The sequence below is a fragment of the Cucurbita maxima genome, unplaced genomic scaffold (assembly GCF_002738345.1).
Source record: "Cucurbita maxima cultivar Rimu unplaced genomic scaffold, Cmax_1.0 Cma_Scf00006, whole genome shotgun sequence".
Classification (NCBI taxonomy): domain Eukaryota; kingdom Viridiplantae; phylum Streptophyta; class Magnoliopsida; order Cucurbitales; family Cucurbitaceae; genus Cucurbita; species Cucurbita maxima.
Genome location: NW_019272022.1, coordinates 5,475,754 through 5,489,703, shown reverse-complemented (window position 1 = coordinate 5,489,703; position 13,950 = coordinate 5,475,754). Strand labels below are relative to the sequence as shown.

At 34.8% G+C, this 13,950-nt stretch overlaps 2 protein-coding genes across 3 annotated transcripts; one reads left to right on the top strand and one right to left on the bottom strand.

Annotated features, from left to right (window-relative positions):
* The first annotated feature begins 1,719 nt into the window (after positions 1-1,719).
* Positions 1,720-5,129, top strand: LOC111481244 (cytokinin riboside 5'-monophosphate phosphoribohydrolase LOG8-like). 2 transcript variants are annotated; one of them, XM_023126645.1, is made up of 8 exons: positions 1,720-2,373; positions 2,481-2,578; positions 2,688-2,718; positions 2,837-2,936; positions 3,076-3,146; positions 3,223-3,366; positions 3,668-3,770; positions 4,896-5,129. In XM_023126645.1, exons 1-7 carry the CDS (start codon positions 2,260-2,262, stop codon positions 3,758-3,760), a joined length of 651 nt encoding a protein of 216 aa, XP_022982413.1. In that variant the 5' UTR covers positions 1,720-2,259; the 3' UTR covers positions 3,761-3,770; positions 4,896-5,129. The 2 variants fall into 2 exon arrangements, with proteins under 2 accessions (XP_022982413.1, XP_022982412.1); XM_023126644.1 differs by lacking the exon at positions 4,896-5,129 and having other exon boundaries at positions 1,799-2,373; positions 3,668-4,003.
* Positions 5,130-6,628: 1,499 nt separating this feature from the next.
* LOC111481229 (probable magnesium transporter NIPA9) lies at positions 6,629-9,850 on the bottom strand. Its single transcript, XM_023126622.1, has 9 exons — positions 9,568-9,850; positions 9,184-9,282; positions 8,731-8,860; positions 8,478-8,566; positions 8,237-8,293; positions 8,087-8,145; positions 7,621-7,741; positions 7,347-7,495; positions 6,629-7,129 (listed from the first exon to the last, which is right to left on the bottom strand). Exons 1-9 carry the CDS (start codon positions 9,676-9,678, stop codon positions 6,910-6,912), a joined length of 1,035 nt encoding a protein of 344 aa, XP_022982390.1. The 5' UTR covers positions 9,679-9,850; the 3' UTR covers positions 6,629-6,909.
* Between the last annotated feature and the right edge of the window lie 4,100 nt (positions 9,851-13,950).

The following is a 13,950-nucleotide window of genomic DNA, read 5'->3' as shown; positions in this document are numbered from 1 at the left end:
GTTTGTTTGAAATGCCCATTTTGTCGTTATCGATACGGTAAAAAAGTAAAGCCATTTCAAAATTCAAATATATTTTATGTAAATATCACTATATTTAATTCAAGTCTCAAAAAAAGAAAAATAATATTATATATATATCAAAGGTACATCTGGGTTGCCCAATTGGACAGCGAGCTGGTGACATCTGGGACGACCAATCGTCAAGATAACGCGAAATCCAATGGCACATGTTTTTTCGTTTTCTTCCAAATAAATTTTGCAATACCATATTTGTTTTAATAAATAATAGATTATTTCTAACTTTTTAAAATAATATTCACTAAACACTTTTAATTTAACCTAAATAATCTGGTTGACTAAATAGATGATATAAACATTGCCGACACTAATATCCATGTTTTTTTTTTTTGTGAGAAAATAACCGGTTCAATTTTGACTTTCATTTTAATAATATTTTATCATATATTGATAAATATTTGAATCTTATTGTAACACTATCTGTTAAGGATATTTAGTAATAAATTATAGTTAAACATATATATTATATTTGATATTTTATTATAAGGCAAATATTAGATATTTGCCTTATTATCATAGGTATCTTTTCATTTATTGTTATTTCCATTTATTACTATTTCCATATCCTTGTAATTCATTTGATTATAAATAAGATAACTCTCACACCATTTAGGAGTGGTGGATTAATCAAACATTCACACTATCCATAAATTCTTTTTATATTTTAGTAAGACGTTGATATTTATAGTGATATAAATTAAAACATTTTCATCCTTTTAGTAACATTCGAGAGCAAACCGTTTACAAATAATTTAAATAATTATTTATTTAAAATTAAACCTAATTGACGTTTTAAATTTTTTAAAAATAAAATAAATTAATATCATTTGCTAAAAATATCAAATGAGATATATATATACACACACGCATGCAACCAAAGTATAATATTTGAAATTGAAAGACAAAATGGATGTTTATTAATACCTTTTTTTCCAAATAAAAATGCATTAAATAGCATAATCATATACATAGATTAAAAAAAGAAGAATAGGTTTGCATCGCATGTTACATTTATTAATAACATTTACCTAACTTTATTTTATTAGTACACATTGCATTTAAGGCCCATTTTAATTAGCATGCCAACAAACACTTCAACCTTTATATGTTTATTTTAAATATTTATTTATTTTAAATATTTTCTACCTTCTTATTTTAAAAAAAAAACATTATTAAAAATTGACACTTGAGATTTTATCATGAAAAATATTAAATTTTAGTTTATAATTTTTTTATTAAATCTTTGATAGAAATAAGATTTCTTTTTTCAATAAGCACCATGATGTGACAACATGAAGTATTGTATGAGTTATTGAGCATATGATAAAAAAATGATGGATATTTAAATATAAAGAACCATCTACCATTCCTTTTTATGAAATCTATTGCAAACAGAGAGATGAGGACAATGATTTGCGTGTGTAGTAATTATTGACGATCAGCAAGAACAAAAAAGAAGGAAATAAAAAAGAGGGAAAAGGAAGAATCTGATATAAGAAAGGAAGGAGCCAAATTAAATGTAAAGCAGAGGAGCCAATTAGAAATGATAGCGTGGGAATGTCAAAGTGTTAATCCAAGATTATTATAGTGTAAATGGGTCCGATTAAACACTGAAAAAAGGACCCAATTCTAATCGATGCTGAGTCAACTCAAACATCTATCATCTCCGATCGAGACTTGGCTTTTATAATGATTTTGGAGCGATTTGAGTCGCGATATTGGCGAGTTGTTTCCCTTTTTTTTATCTGTTTCAAATTTCAATTACTTTTAATTCTGAGGGTTTATAGTTTAAGTATTTACAGTGATAGCGATGATCATGATTCTGATAGGCGACAAAATGGAGATGGACGGCTGCTCGTGCTTTGGTATATAAGGAATCCCATTGATTTTTCCATTTCTAGTTGCCGTTTTTCTCTCCATTTGTTCAGGATCATCGAAACCCGCCTTGGCCCTTGTTGTCTTTTGGAGTAATGGTCCTGAAATTCTGTTTTGTTTTGTTTTGTTGCTCCATTTTTGGGAAGACTTCCAATTCTTCGCCGATTAGAAGGATATAATCTGCAGAAGATACTTCTGCTTCTGCTTGTGCTGCTGTTTTTCTTGTTCTTCGCTACTCCTTTTGTTAGTTCTTGCCTTTTCCCAATGTTTCTTTTCGAATCATATTGAGAATAGCTTCGATTTTGAATGGAAGAGAGTAATTCTAAAAGCAAGTTCAAGAGGGTTTGCGTCTTCTGCGGCAGCAACTCTGGCCATCGCAAAGTCTTCAGCGATGCCGCTCTTGATTTGGGAAATGAACTGGTATGTTCGTTATGCGTTCATTTCACTTTTTCTTCGTCGATTCTTCATTGAAAGTTATTTTGTTCTTATTTCATCGATCCCGTTTAGTTTAATGGAGTGAATTACAGGTTGAGAGGAAGATTGATTTGGTGTACGGTGGCGGAAGTGTTGGTTTGATGGGCTTGATATCACAAACTGTATACGATGGAGGCTGCCATGTTCTTGGGTAGGATAGAATCACAATTTGGGCAGTTTTCTATTCCATTCCCTTCATTGATAATGCAAGAATTTAATGTTTTTGAAGTGCACATTAATGGATTTCTCTTTACATGCAGGATCATTCCGAAAGCTCTGATGCCTCATGAGGTACATGCTTGATTCTTCATCTAAGCTAAACTAGTGTTCTTTGTTTCTATCAATGTAAATTATGAGAAGGGAAATGATCACATATTGGTTGGTAAATTGTCTTGGATGATCTTGGTAGATTTCTGGGGAAACTGTGGGAGAGGTAAGAACAGTTTTGGACATGCATGAACGAAAAGCTGCGATGGCTCGAGAATCCGATGCTTTCATTGCTCTTCCTGGTAATTTTGTGGAGAATTCATGCTAACAACTTTATAGATGGTTCTACATTATCGTTCATAGTTGCTGCATTTTGTCCTGCTTATTCATTAGATTGGAGGATTAGATGTATAGATTGTATAAGGTTTTTGTTTGCTTTAGGAGGGTATGGGACTATGGAAGAGCTGTTGGAGATGATAACGTGGGCGCAACTCGGTATCCACAAGAAACCAGTAAGTGTAACCTGTGCTAACTCTGTGGTTAAGGATCCAATGTAAACAAACTCTGTTAAGCTTGTACTCTGCTCAGATTGGCCTGCTTAATGTTGATGGTTACTACAACTCTTTGTTGGCACTATTCGATAATGGCGTGGTTGAAGGTTTCATTAAGCCCGTTGCTCGAGAAATTGTGATATCTGCTCCAACAGCAAAGGAACTAATGGAAAAAATGGAGGTATGTGACACCCTCCTACTCCAATTTTTGCAGAAAGCAATATAGGAGAACTACATAAACATAGAACGAAGTGATTTGTATATCTTAGAGATTCACAATAACTAGATGCTTCTACCGGGGTATAATCGAACATTTTGTGTTGACTTCTAGAATTGATTTAGGGGTTCGGTTTCATATGATATGGCGATTATACATTTGCTTTCTCTCCATAACCTTTTGTTTTGCTAGTAAGAATTACATAAAACTATATTCTAAACCCGTTTTGATTCTGATTTGATAACTTCGGTTTCATTTCATCCAGGAACATACTCCTTTTCGTGAACACGTTGCTCCCCACGAAAGCTGGGGAACGGAGCACCTCGGGGATTATCCTAGCCAAGAAAACAAACCATGACCGATAAGCGGTATTGAAACTTCCCCTCAGATTCCTGATGTCATTCCATCATCATTTTTAATCATGATTGAGAAACTGTTGTGATGGGGCCATAAGTGGTTCATCATTGTGTACTTGTGTTCTTTGTGATTGGAATTCTAATAAATGCCTCTTTCTGTTTACAAAGTGCTTGGTTTGCAATCATCTCTAGTGGACTTAAAAGGAAAAGCAAACATTATTAATGAAGAACTTTCTTTGCTCTTATTGTTCTTAGTGCACTTGATTAGGAGAGTTAAAGGATTGAGTTCTTGATTGATTAACAGTTCAACTTGTTTAAAGGTCTATAGTTATATTTTGAACGATTCAGATACAATTTGAAAATGAATGGATACGATTTCTTGTGCTCTGTTAGGACAAAAGAGAATATATCTTGAGTTAATAGCACCAATACTGAACCCATCTCATCATTCAGCTTCTCAGATAAGACAGGATGGAAGAAAAAGATATCAAATCTTTTCATCTATTAGAAAATCCAGTAAATATTGTAATGTCATTTGTTCCGAAGCTAAACCCAAGTCGACCGCTATCTAATATTGTCTGCTTTGGCTCGTTACATATTACTGTCAGTCTCATGATTTTAAAACGCGTCTGCTAGAAAATGGTTTTCATATTTTTATAAGGAATGTTTCGTTTCCCTTTCCAACTGAGAAGGCGGGATCTGTTAATACACAGTAGATGGTCCCAAAAATATAAGAAACCCAATACTGTGTCTGTCAGCCCTGTCAATCCAGTTCATCATAAGCTAGCTTTATTTGAGTAGCTTGGCCTGAAGTCAGTCTGCCAAAGTGTCACATGGGTTTTTCAGGTTATCTCCATTCACGCTTCAGGTGTAGGGTTCTTATGCTGTAGGCATCTTTCCAGTCGTCCTACCACAAATTCTTGCTATCAATCACATGACTGGTTGTGATTAGAAGAATCATAAACTAAGGAATTTAGAACAGAAAGCTTGGGAAAGAAGTGCTCTTGAATGCTGCATGCATTTGGTTGGTTGGATTCCACATTTTTTCTGTTCTTTTCATCTTTCATTAAAGATTTGTTGGCAAAACAAAGCAGTCAGTCGAGTGAATGATTTGGCTGTTAATTCCTTCCTTTTCAGGGGACACTTTGTTTCTGCAATGAGTCCCCACAGCCTATATTACTGCTTGCTGCGCTGCTAGACATGTTTGTCTGCAATAATGGAGATGATAAAAGGATGGGGTTATCAAATTATGGATCCATCTCCCTCAACTCTGTCCTTTCACTTGCAGATCTTTCTTAGCTGTGTTCTTATGAACTGCTGAGTGTTATTAGTTCTTGGATGCTTGAATTATTAGTGATCCAAGTGGAATAGAAAGCTGGTTATTAATGGATTGGTTGGTTGATCTTATTATAAACTTGAAAAAATGGCAGAAGCAGAAGCAGAAGCAAAAGAGAAGTTGAGTTTGGAAAGTAAAAGACTGTTCATAATACTTTTCTTTTGCATTTTGGTTGGTGGTGCATTTTTCTGTCAACGATGTTGACACTTTTTTTTTTCTTCATTATCTTCTGTCATTATTGGCTCTATTATGCCCTTTCAGTGCGCTCCTCATTATTGCTTCTTTATTCACAAACTCTCTTGTTTTCTCAACTTTGTTTAGTTTTAATCTGTGGTCCATCTTTGAATCCTTGTTTATTTGTTTATTGGGTGCTTACCGATTCATCGTTATTCACAAGCTCGATTGTTTGGACCAAAGTATTTTCTGACGTTCGAAAATGAATGTCTTTCTATACTTTAGACATTTGATATAGGAACATCTTTCTCGTCTTCAGGTCGCCCCAATTCCCTCCATACAACGAATGAGTCTCTTTGTACGACAATCAAGCCGTTTAATCAAACATAGTCAATTTGCTATTTTTATGACTTTTCTTCTTCATCTTGGTGTCATTTTTGTAGCACCCTCAACCACTCATTCTTAGTCTTCTCAGCATTCCTATACACAACCTTATCAATGTTTGAAAGTCGTGCACCAAACTTCTTATCATTAATCCTCTTCTGATCAACCACGTTGTTTTCAGTAGGAACGATCTTCTAGTAATACATGGTTAAACATTGTTGTTTAAGTGATTTGCACCTCAAGATATATGTTGCTTTCCATCTGAACTACCTTCTCTATTTTACATTTCAATACTTTTTTTCAGCCATTTAATCATCTAATCAGATATTACCCTTTTTTCATTATAAAATCTATTCCAATCACTAATGGTATTCTCTCAAATCATCCAAAGAAAAAAAAAAACAACTTTCACCAAGTCCTCGTAATTATCAAATTCAATTAAGGAAAATAACCCTAGCCTAAACTCGATCAGAATCAAGATCAAACAAAAAGACTCTTGATCATTTTCCTTCATTCTTTTCTATCTTTTCTTTTGGTCCCTTCTCTGACTTATGAGAAAAGCCACAAACAAGTTCCCTCGGTCCATTCACACCTAAACTAGAGAGCAAGAATATCATCGTTATTTCTCGATGCCCTCCTTTATGTATCCCCCGACCCGGATGCTTCATTTCCGAATAAGAAACAAACAAACAAACAAACGTGAAGAACAGGATGAGAGGGAAGAAGCTTGTTTTTTAAATTTGGACCTACCTCCAAATTTAAATTAAAAAAATGGTAAATTTGTCTTTTCACACGCCAAGAAAATTTGAAGAGTCTAAAGAAAATTCAAAGGGTAATGAAAGCAAGCATCCCAATGAGGTATGTATTTATGTCCAAATTCATTAGCTGGCCATATTTCCTTAGAATAGCTAAGCCTGTTAGAGGTATGTTTTTAAGCACATATCAATAATAAACTTGAAGTTAAATGGACAACAACTTCAAATTTTGAACCTTTTAGAGATCCGAACAATTAGATTAAATTCAAGAAGTCCTTCAACTCATGACATGAACAGTGGTGTAATTGGATATTAAGAAATATTCTTAAACATTGGAACAACCAAAGGGGATTTCACAAAATGTGGTGCCTAAGAAAAGAAGATATACTCTACATACACCCACCAGAAAGTGAAGAGCATTGCCAGATTCCAACCCAGATCAGCATATGTTCATACCTGATCTCCCACATTAGTATCTATACATCAACCGTCTCCATGTTCTTCAAGAGTCGGCCTTGGCTTTTGACAATAGCAAATTGTGTAACGTGGTTGTCTGAATGATAGCACTTGGACTTGAATCTCTTATACGGACAGATGATCCAGATCTCTGCCCAAAGTTCCTATCGGTGCCACTTTGCTTGAAACGACGGTACAGCCACGTAAGACGTCGGATCAGTCGTGACGAACTCACAAGCAGAATAACTCCTACGATGATTAGCAGCCTGTACAAAGTAACTGTTCTTTAAGTAACACATGCATATGACGTACATCATACGAACCAAAATTCTAATCCCATCACATAATCACCCTTGAAAAAGATAAGGAATTATGCATTCATTTATCACATACTTGGAAAGCATTTGTAAATTTTCTTTATTAAGCCAAGGTAGTGGTGTGGGAATGCATAGAGCACAGAACAGATATAAATTTCTAGTTTACCATCCAAGCAGAAGGAAAAGGCGAGCGGTTGGCGACGATGGCAATTCTTCACCCAAAGCAAGCATACCAGCAACAACACCAGTAATAATAGACGCCACAGCAGCACATGTAGATACTACAATGGCCCTCCCATGTTTTAGTCCTCGAGTCTACTAAAGACAAGACATAGTTAATATGAATTTGAAGAACATAGGAGAACGTTATCGATAAACAGTTAACATTCAATGCAGAACAGTTTCGTAAAGAAGTCAAATTACCAAGCATTTCAAGCTACCTGATAGTAAAATCCTGTAGCACTGCAACAAATACTTATAAGGATGCATATAGGAACTAATATTTCGTGGAAGCCCTGCTCCAAGAATAAAAATCCGGTCTTCGATATTACAGATGCCATCCTGCAAATGCACGTTTTAATCATGTCATTCTGCTGCCATGAAACTAAAAAGTTCATTGGCTGTTTCCCTTTCAAAATGTCGTATAGCAATAGTTCTCCAGGTATCGAACATCGTGAACCTTGGACTACTCAGACAACCATAATAAATAATAGAGCTATTCAAAATTCAAAATTCATTTTTCATTTTCTTGTCAAAATGAAACAAACTAGGATATGCTAGAAACTAGACAGGAGCCAGAATTTCTCACAGTGAAGCAAAATTCTAATTCCTAATATTCATACTCAACCTAAATAATTGCAGGATATGTAATCTAATAAAGTCGAGAAGTGCAAGCCAAAGTAGTACCCGAACAAAATGCCTGATTCCAAACCATATATTATTTCTTCAACAACTTCAAATTCCATCTGCAATAGACACAGATATGCTTATGACATATTATTCTTTTAGAAGGACAATAAGGCCAGCGAAAGATCAACATAAAAGCAATGAATTTACCAACTCTTGTTCTCTCCTTTGACGTTTGTAGAAATGAAGCCATCCATTAAGAAGAACCTGTTAAAATATAGATGTATCCAATCGCATCGAGATATTAGCACTTTCACCGTTTGCAGCTCAATTTACAAATTATTAGAATGTTATATTGTTTTTGGAAGCAAGGCCATAAAACCACTAACTCAAACAGCCCTATCTAGAGATTTCTACAAAATATCAGGTGATGATAATATAAGATACCTACAAACAAGATGGTAATGAAGAATGCTAGCCATGGTAAGCGGAAAATTGATATCTCAGAGGCATTTTGCTCCTCGCCCCCAGCACCAACCCCTACAATAGAACTAAATTAATTACAGTACTAGGAAGGAACATAAAGATACATATAAAGGCAGAAGCAAACCTGAGATACACCAAATGAACATTTACAGAAATGTAAGGGAAAAAAAGATTAAAACGGCGATTAGATTAAAGACACAAAAATGAACTTACATTACCTATGGTGCCAATGCCAGCAAGCGTAATCCCCATCCAATCGACGACATTCATTATTTCTTTCAGATAAAAATGTGAAAATATAGAGAGGATGGCAAGCCCACATCCAGAAACTGGTTGAATAATAGATACCTGAAAGACAGTCATTAGAAAGGACGAGCAGATTACGAAGAAGAAAATCAGCTCAAGATTCATTGACAGAAGAGTATAAATTTTCCTATGAGGTATGAATCTTGGGAAAAAAAGCAATCTTGTGAACCAGTTTTGCAACATCAAATTACAGATGAAACATTTAAATTGCCAGGGATTTCAGTGAGAGATAATATACACTAACCCTAGTTCATTTAGATCTTAGAAAAAACAACATACGCGTCCAATAACTTGAAGAATTAATCATGCAATACCGATCAAACAACTGAAAAGGAAAGGGTGAAGTAGCTGAATAAAGGACTTACAGGGGCGAGGGATAGCGCTCTCAGCATTAGCACAGCTCCAAATATATCCATCAGAAAACCTATGATCCAAGCTCTGTTAAAAGCATAAGCCCTAATCACCTATATAACACAGTCAATCAGAGGGAATTCATCAACTCATTCAAGGATTGTTGTTTATAATCATCTCGACAGCCCAAATCCCTAATGAAATTCAACCGTAAAGACAAATTGAAAATCAAAGAAGATGAACAATGAAACACAATACAATTAGCCATCGCTGTTGAAGGGAGAACAAGAGAACAAACGAATCGCATGAAATTAAATGACCTAGAAGGAAATGTCAAGAAGATCACAACGACCACTGACATGGACAAACAAAATTGAAAAGAAAAGGGGATACCGAACCTTGAGCTTGAAAGAGAGGGGAGGAAGAATGACGGTGCCTTTCTTCTGCAGTACCTTGCCGATGTTGTTGCCTGCGGCGGCCGCCAAAGTTAAACAAATCGGCTCCCACATCTGGTTCCCGAAAGCCCGATAATCGAAACACAAAAAGAAGAAAATAAAGGAAATTGGGAAAGAAGAAATCAAGAGATCGAAAAGGGTACGGCAAGGTTTGAGGATGAACTGAGATTTACGTCAAAGCTTTGCATCCAACGACAAAAATTTGTTCTTTTTGCCTTGTTCATTTCTCACTAAACCAGGCCACGACCCCACGAAAGCCGGTGGGCTAATCACGTGCGGATCAGATGCCCCTCCAGTCCTTGGCAGCTACGTGTCAACTGGTTACTGGCTGATATGGCCTTTTCTTTTTCTTTTCTTTTTTTTTTTTACTTTTTTTTGTGTCTTTGGCCTATTTTTCAACTCTTTTTCATCTTTAATTAGCTGAATTATGAATAGCGTCATTTAAATTACAAGGGTTTTAAAACTACAATTTGAGTAGAAAAATTGACATGGAATTAAGGGCCCATTTCTAATATGGACGCGAGGCCCATTTATTTGGGCAAAATTGGGCCTAATTCTATTTGTTTCAGGGCCCATTTCTAATATGGAAGTGAAGCCCACTGCAAGCGCCCATTTTGTTTCGGGGCCCATTTGGTTTGGACATCTTTACTTAAAGAAAAGGGAATGAAAATCAGAGGATTTTTTTTCTCCTTTTATTATTATTATTTTTAACTGATTTGATAAATAATAATATTATTATTATTCCATGGTTGAGAAATGGGATGGAATTAGAATGGAAATTAGACCCTATAAAATTCTTGCATATGCTCTAATATGGGCAGGAGTGAAGACTCTTATCTCACCGACCATATACTTTGTTGGTATATAATTACTCTAGTCATCCAATCATCTTATTCATATGTCGTATCGCTTCACTCATGTACCTCTCATTTACTCGGGCATCACAAATTCTCTTCTCCAACAAATATAATATTGAACCCCGAGAGATCCCACATCGGTGGAGAAGGAAATGAAGAATTCCTTAAAAGGGTGTGGAAATCTTTCTCTGACAAACGTGTTTTAAAATTGTGAGGTTGATGACGATACGTAACAGACCAAAACATATAATATTTGTTAGCGGTGGACTTGGACTGTTAAAAATGGTATCAAAGCTAGACCCTGAGTGTTATGCAGACGAGAACGCTGACAACGATACATAACGAGCCAAAGTGAATAATATTTGCTAGCGATATGCTTAACCTCATTTCAAAAGTCAATTCACTCTTCTTTTAAGCAGACCTATAAGCATGTTCAATAAAACTCAAACACATCATACAAGACGATATTTTATTTGAAGATTTCGAATAATGGGTATTAAAGTTTGAAACCATAGGAGTATAATTAGATGTAACCCTAGACCCGAAGGGTATCTAGTATATAAAAACTCGACCTTTGTTTAAGATCTGTAAGATGGAATATAAAGTTGGATAATTTATTTTAGTATCTAAAAAAGGAGGGAAGGTAAGCTAAGATTGTGATGAGGTTGTAGAGAATGAAATTCTCCATTGTTGAGAAATGGAGAAAATGAACCCCAACCATACAAAATGGAACGTTTTAGGACCACTGATACAATGATTCTAAACAAACAAAAGAACCCAATAACTCATATGCCCCTCCTCCTCATCATTCATTCTACTGCCCTTGCCTTTGCCTTTGGACATCGGCCATTGGCCATCGCCCACCGCCCATCGCCCATCGGCCCCCCACGTTCTGTCCTGGACTCGCATGGCCGCCTATGGCCGAAAGTGCATGCGCCCATTCATATATATATAAATGCCAACTCTGCCTCGAATTAGGGTTACCATTAACCCCACAAGATGCCTTTTTCTATTTGCTTATTTGCTAGCTTTGCCATCCCACCTTATTCAATTCCTCCCCTCCCTTAAAAGTGGAGTATCATATTCTTACCCAAAAATTTCTTTCTAGTAGATACGTTTTAAAATTGTGAGACTAATCGCGACACGTAATGTAGACTAAACCGCACAATATCTACGAACAGTAAACTTGAGCTGTTACAAATGGTATCACACTTTCCAGAATTGGTTTCTAGTTCAACTGGTTAAATTATGTATGTTTGATCGAAACTCGTTATAGATTTGAAACTAAGCTCAAACGGGTCAAATTAAGAACTTTTAAAATGTAGAGACTTGATTAAAGTTAAGCTCGAAAAGATGTATCAGCTTTACGAGTCTGGCCCGTTGCCACCATTATTAGTCTCTCACTTAAAAAAGTAGTTAAAAATATATATATATATATATATATTTTGATGGATGATGGGGAAGAATCATCACATGTGTCCCATAGCATGCATTCTCTCATCTTCTACTATCCCAAAAGGGAAAGCTTCCATGAAAAGTTGACAAACACCTTCCCTTTTGGGTAAAAAAAAAATCATTAAATTTGTCTCTCCATTTTAGATTTTTTTTTTAAAAAAAAACAATTTTTTTGTTAATTTAATTTGATATTTGTGTTTATTAATACAAAAATTAATGAAGGTGAAAAAAATAAAATTAATCAAGGATTAGATGATGATTAGGTTAAATAATTATAAAGCATAAATGGTTTAATTAAGTTGCTTTAGAGCCTTGGCGCCCTTCTTTTCAAATCTTATTGGCCCATTCATCGAAGCTTCCTTTTTATTTTCTTAATCCTCTTTAATACTCACTTTAATCCCCCAATTAATCTCAATTATCTCATGTAATGGGCATCATTTTTTAGCCTATTAATTACCCAAATAATCGTATAATTGGTGTCACTTTAATTAATGAATATTTTCAGCATTGACCCAACAACAAAAAAAAAAAAGTCAACTCGTAAATGAACTCAAATTTTTCAAAAATTCAACCCAACTAAATCAAAAAAATTCAACCCAAAGATCCCACGCCAGTCGGAGAGTAGAACAAAACATTCTTTATATAAGCGTGTAAAAATCTCTCTTCATTTTAAAATCGTGAGGCTGACAACGATACGTAAAGGGTAAAAACGGATAGTATTTGCTAACGGTGGGCTTGGACTGTTACACAAAGTTTTATAGTTTAGGGTTAGATAATCTAAAAGGATCGAGTTGGTGGAGTGATATGGTCTTTTTTTATTAAAAAGATCTCGTTTTAGAATTCTATATAAACCCACAATGCTTCCCCCTCCTCACACAACAACTCACCCACAGACCTCAATTTGTTCCAATTTTGTGGGACAGCTTATGGGGTTTGTGTTTTTTTTGTTATTTCCATTGGAGATGAGGTGAAGAAGAAATATGTTTATAATTGAAGTTTAGGGTAAGATGGAGGAGGAGGAGGTGACAGAAGAGAGTGAGCACATAAGGTACTTTCTTGCATCTTAGGGTTCATGCTTGAAGCTTTCTGTGCTTACTCTCTATCTGTCACCCCACCATGTCCCCTCTCTCTTCTTTTATTTTTTTTTACTGAATTTATGTTTTTTACCATGTGGGTTACCTAAAGTTTTCACCTTTTTTGTTCATACTAACAGCTTTTTGTCTTGTACATCCAAGTGAAAATGAAACATTTCTGTGCAAAATTACTTCTTTGAAGCTTTAAAATTCATGTTTGTGGTAAAACCCAGTTGGGTTTATTTGATTTGATCTTTGTTCTTTGGTTCTTATTTAATTTGTGTGTTATTGGGTGTAATTAAAGCACTTTAATTTCCCTTATTTCCTTCTTCTTATGCTGGTTTTGACAATAATTAAAGGAGAAAGTGGAGAATTCTTTGAATTCTTGTTTGGATTTGTGGGTGTAATGTTCTAAGAGATCACATAAATTGATTGATTATTTGATCCATTTTCAATCTCTATGGATGTTTCTAAATAGGGGAGCTTTGGAATTTGGATGCATATAGCTTTTCGTGCTTGTTTGTTTCAGAATAGATACTCGAGAAGAACCTTTTCTACGCTAATAATGGTAAAAAATTGATATCTATGATGTTACTTGAAGAACATCTGTTCTATAAGTTCTCCAACGCCATGCTAACTCAGTATATATTCAAAAGAGAATTTGATATCTACCACGTTACTCGTGCTTTATTGCAAATAAAAACCCTTTACTTGAATTTGGTATTGGTTTTACTTACAAGTTCATCCACAATTTCTTCTTTTAATCCATGTTTTTGTTCTTCAATGTTCCACTTTAATATAGTAACATTGTGGTGAGCTAGTTTTTCAAATGAAAATTAAGGGGTTTTTTTAATTGGGTTTTGCCTTTTGTTCTTGGGTTTGTAAGTTTTATTGTAATTATTAGAATAAGACTTGAAACTTCTAAAAAAATGTTTTAAATT

Excerpts from the sequence above, each read along its gene's own strand:
- LOC111481244 (XM_023126645.1), top strand. The coding sequence starts at position 2,260 with ATGGAAGAGAGTAATTCTAAAAGCAAGTTCAAGAGGGTTTGCGTCTTC. Across the intron at positions 2,374-2,480 it reads TTGATTTGGGAAATGAACTG|GTTGAGAGGAAGATTGATTT; the intron begins GTATGTTCGTTA and ends AGTGAATTACAG. Across the intron at positions 3,367-3,667 it reads AACTAATGGAAAAAATGGAG|GAACATACTCCTTTTCGTGA; the intron begins GTATGTGACACC and ends CATTTCATCCAG.
- LOC111481229 (XM_023126622.1), bottom strand. The coding sequence starts at position 9,678 with ATGTGGGAGCCGATTTGTTTAACTTTGGCGGCCGCCGCAGGCAACAAC. Across the intron at positions 7,496-7,620 it reads CTACAGGATTTTACTATCAG|ACTCGAGGACTAAAACATGG; the intron begins GTAGCTTGAAAT and ends TGTCTTTAGTAG. Across the intron at positions 7,130-7,346 it reads CTTTTCCTTCTGCTTGGATG|GCTGCTAATCATCGTAGGAG; the intron begins GTAAACTAGAAA and ends TACTTTGTACAG.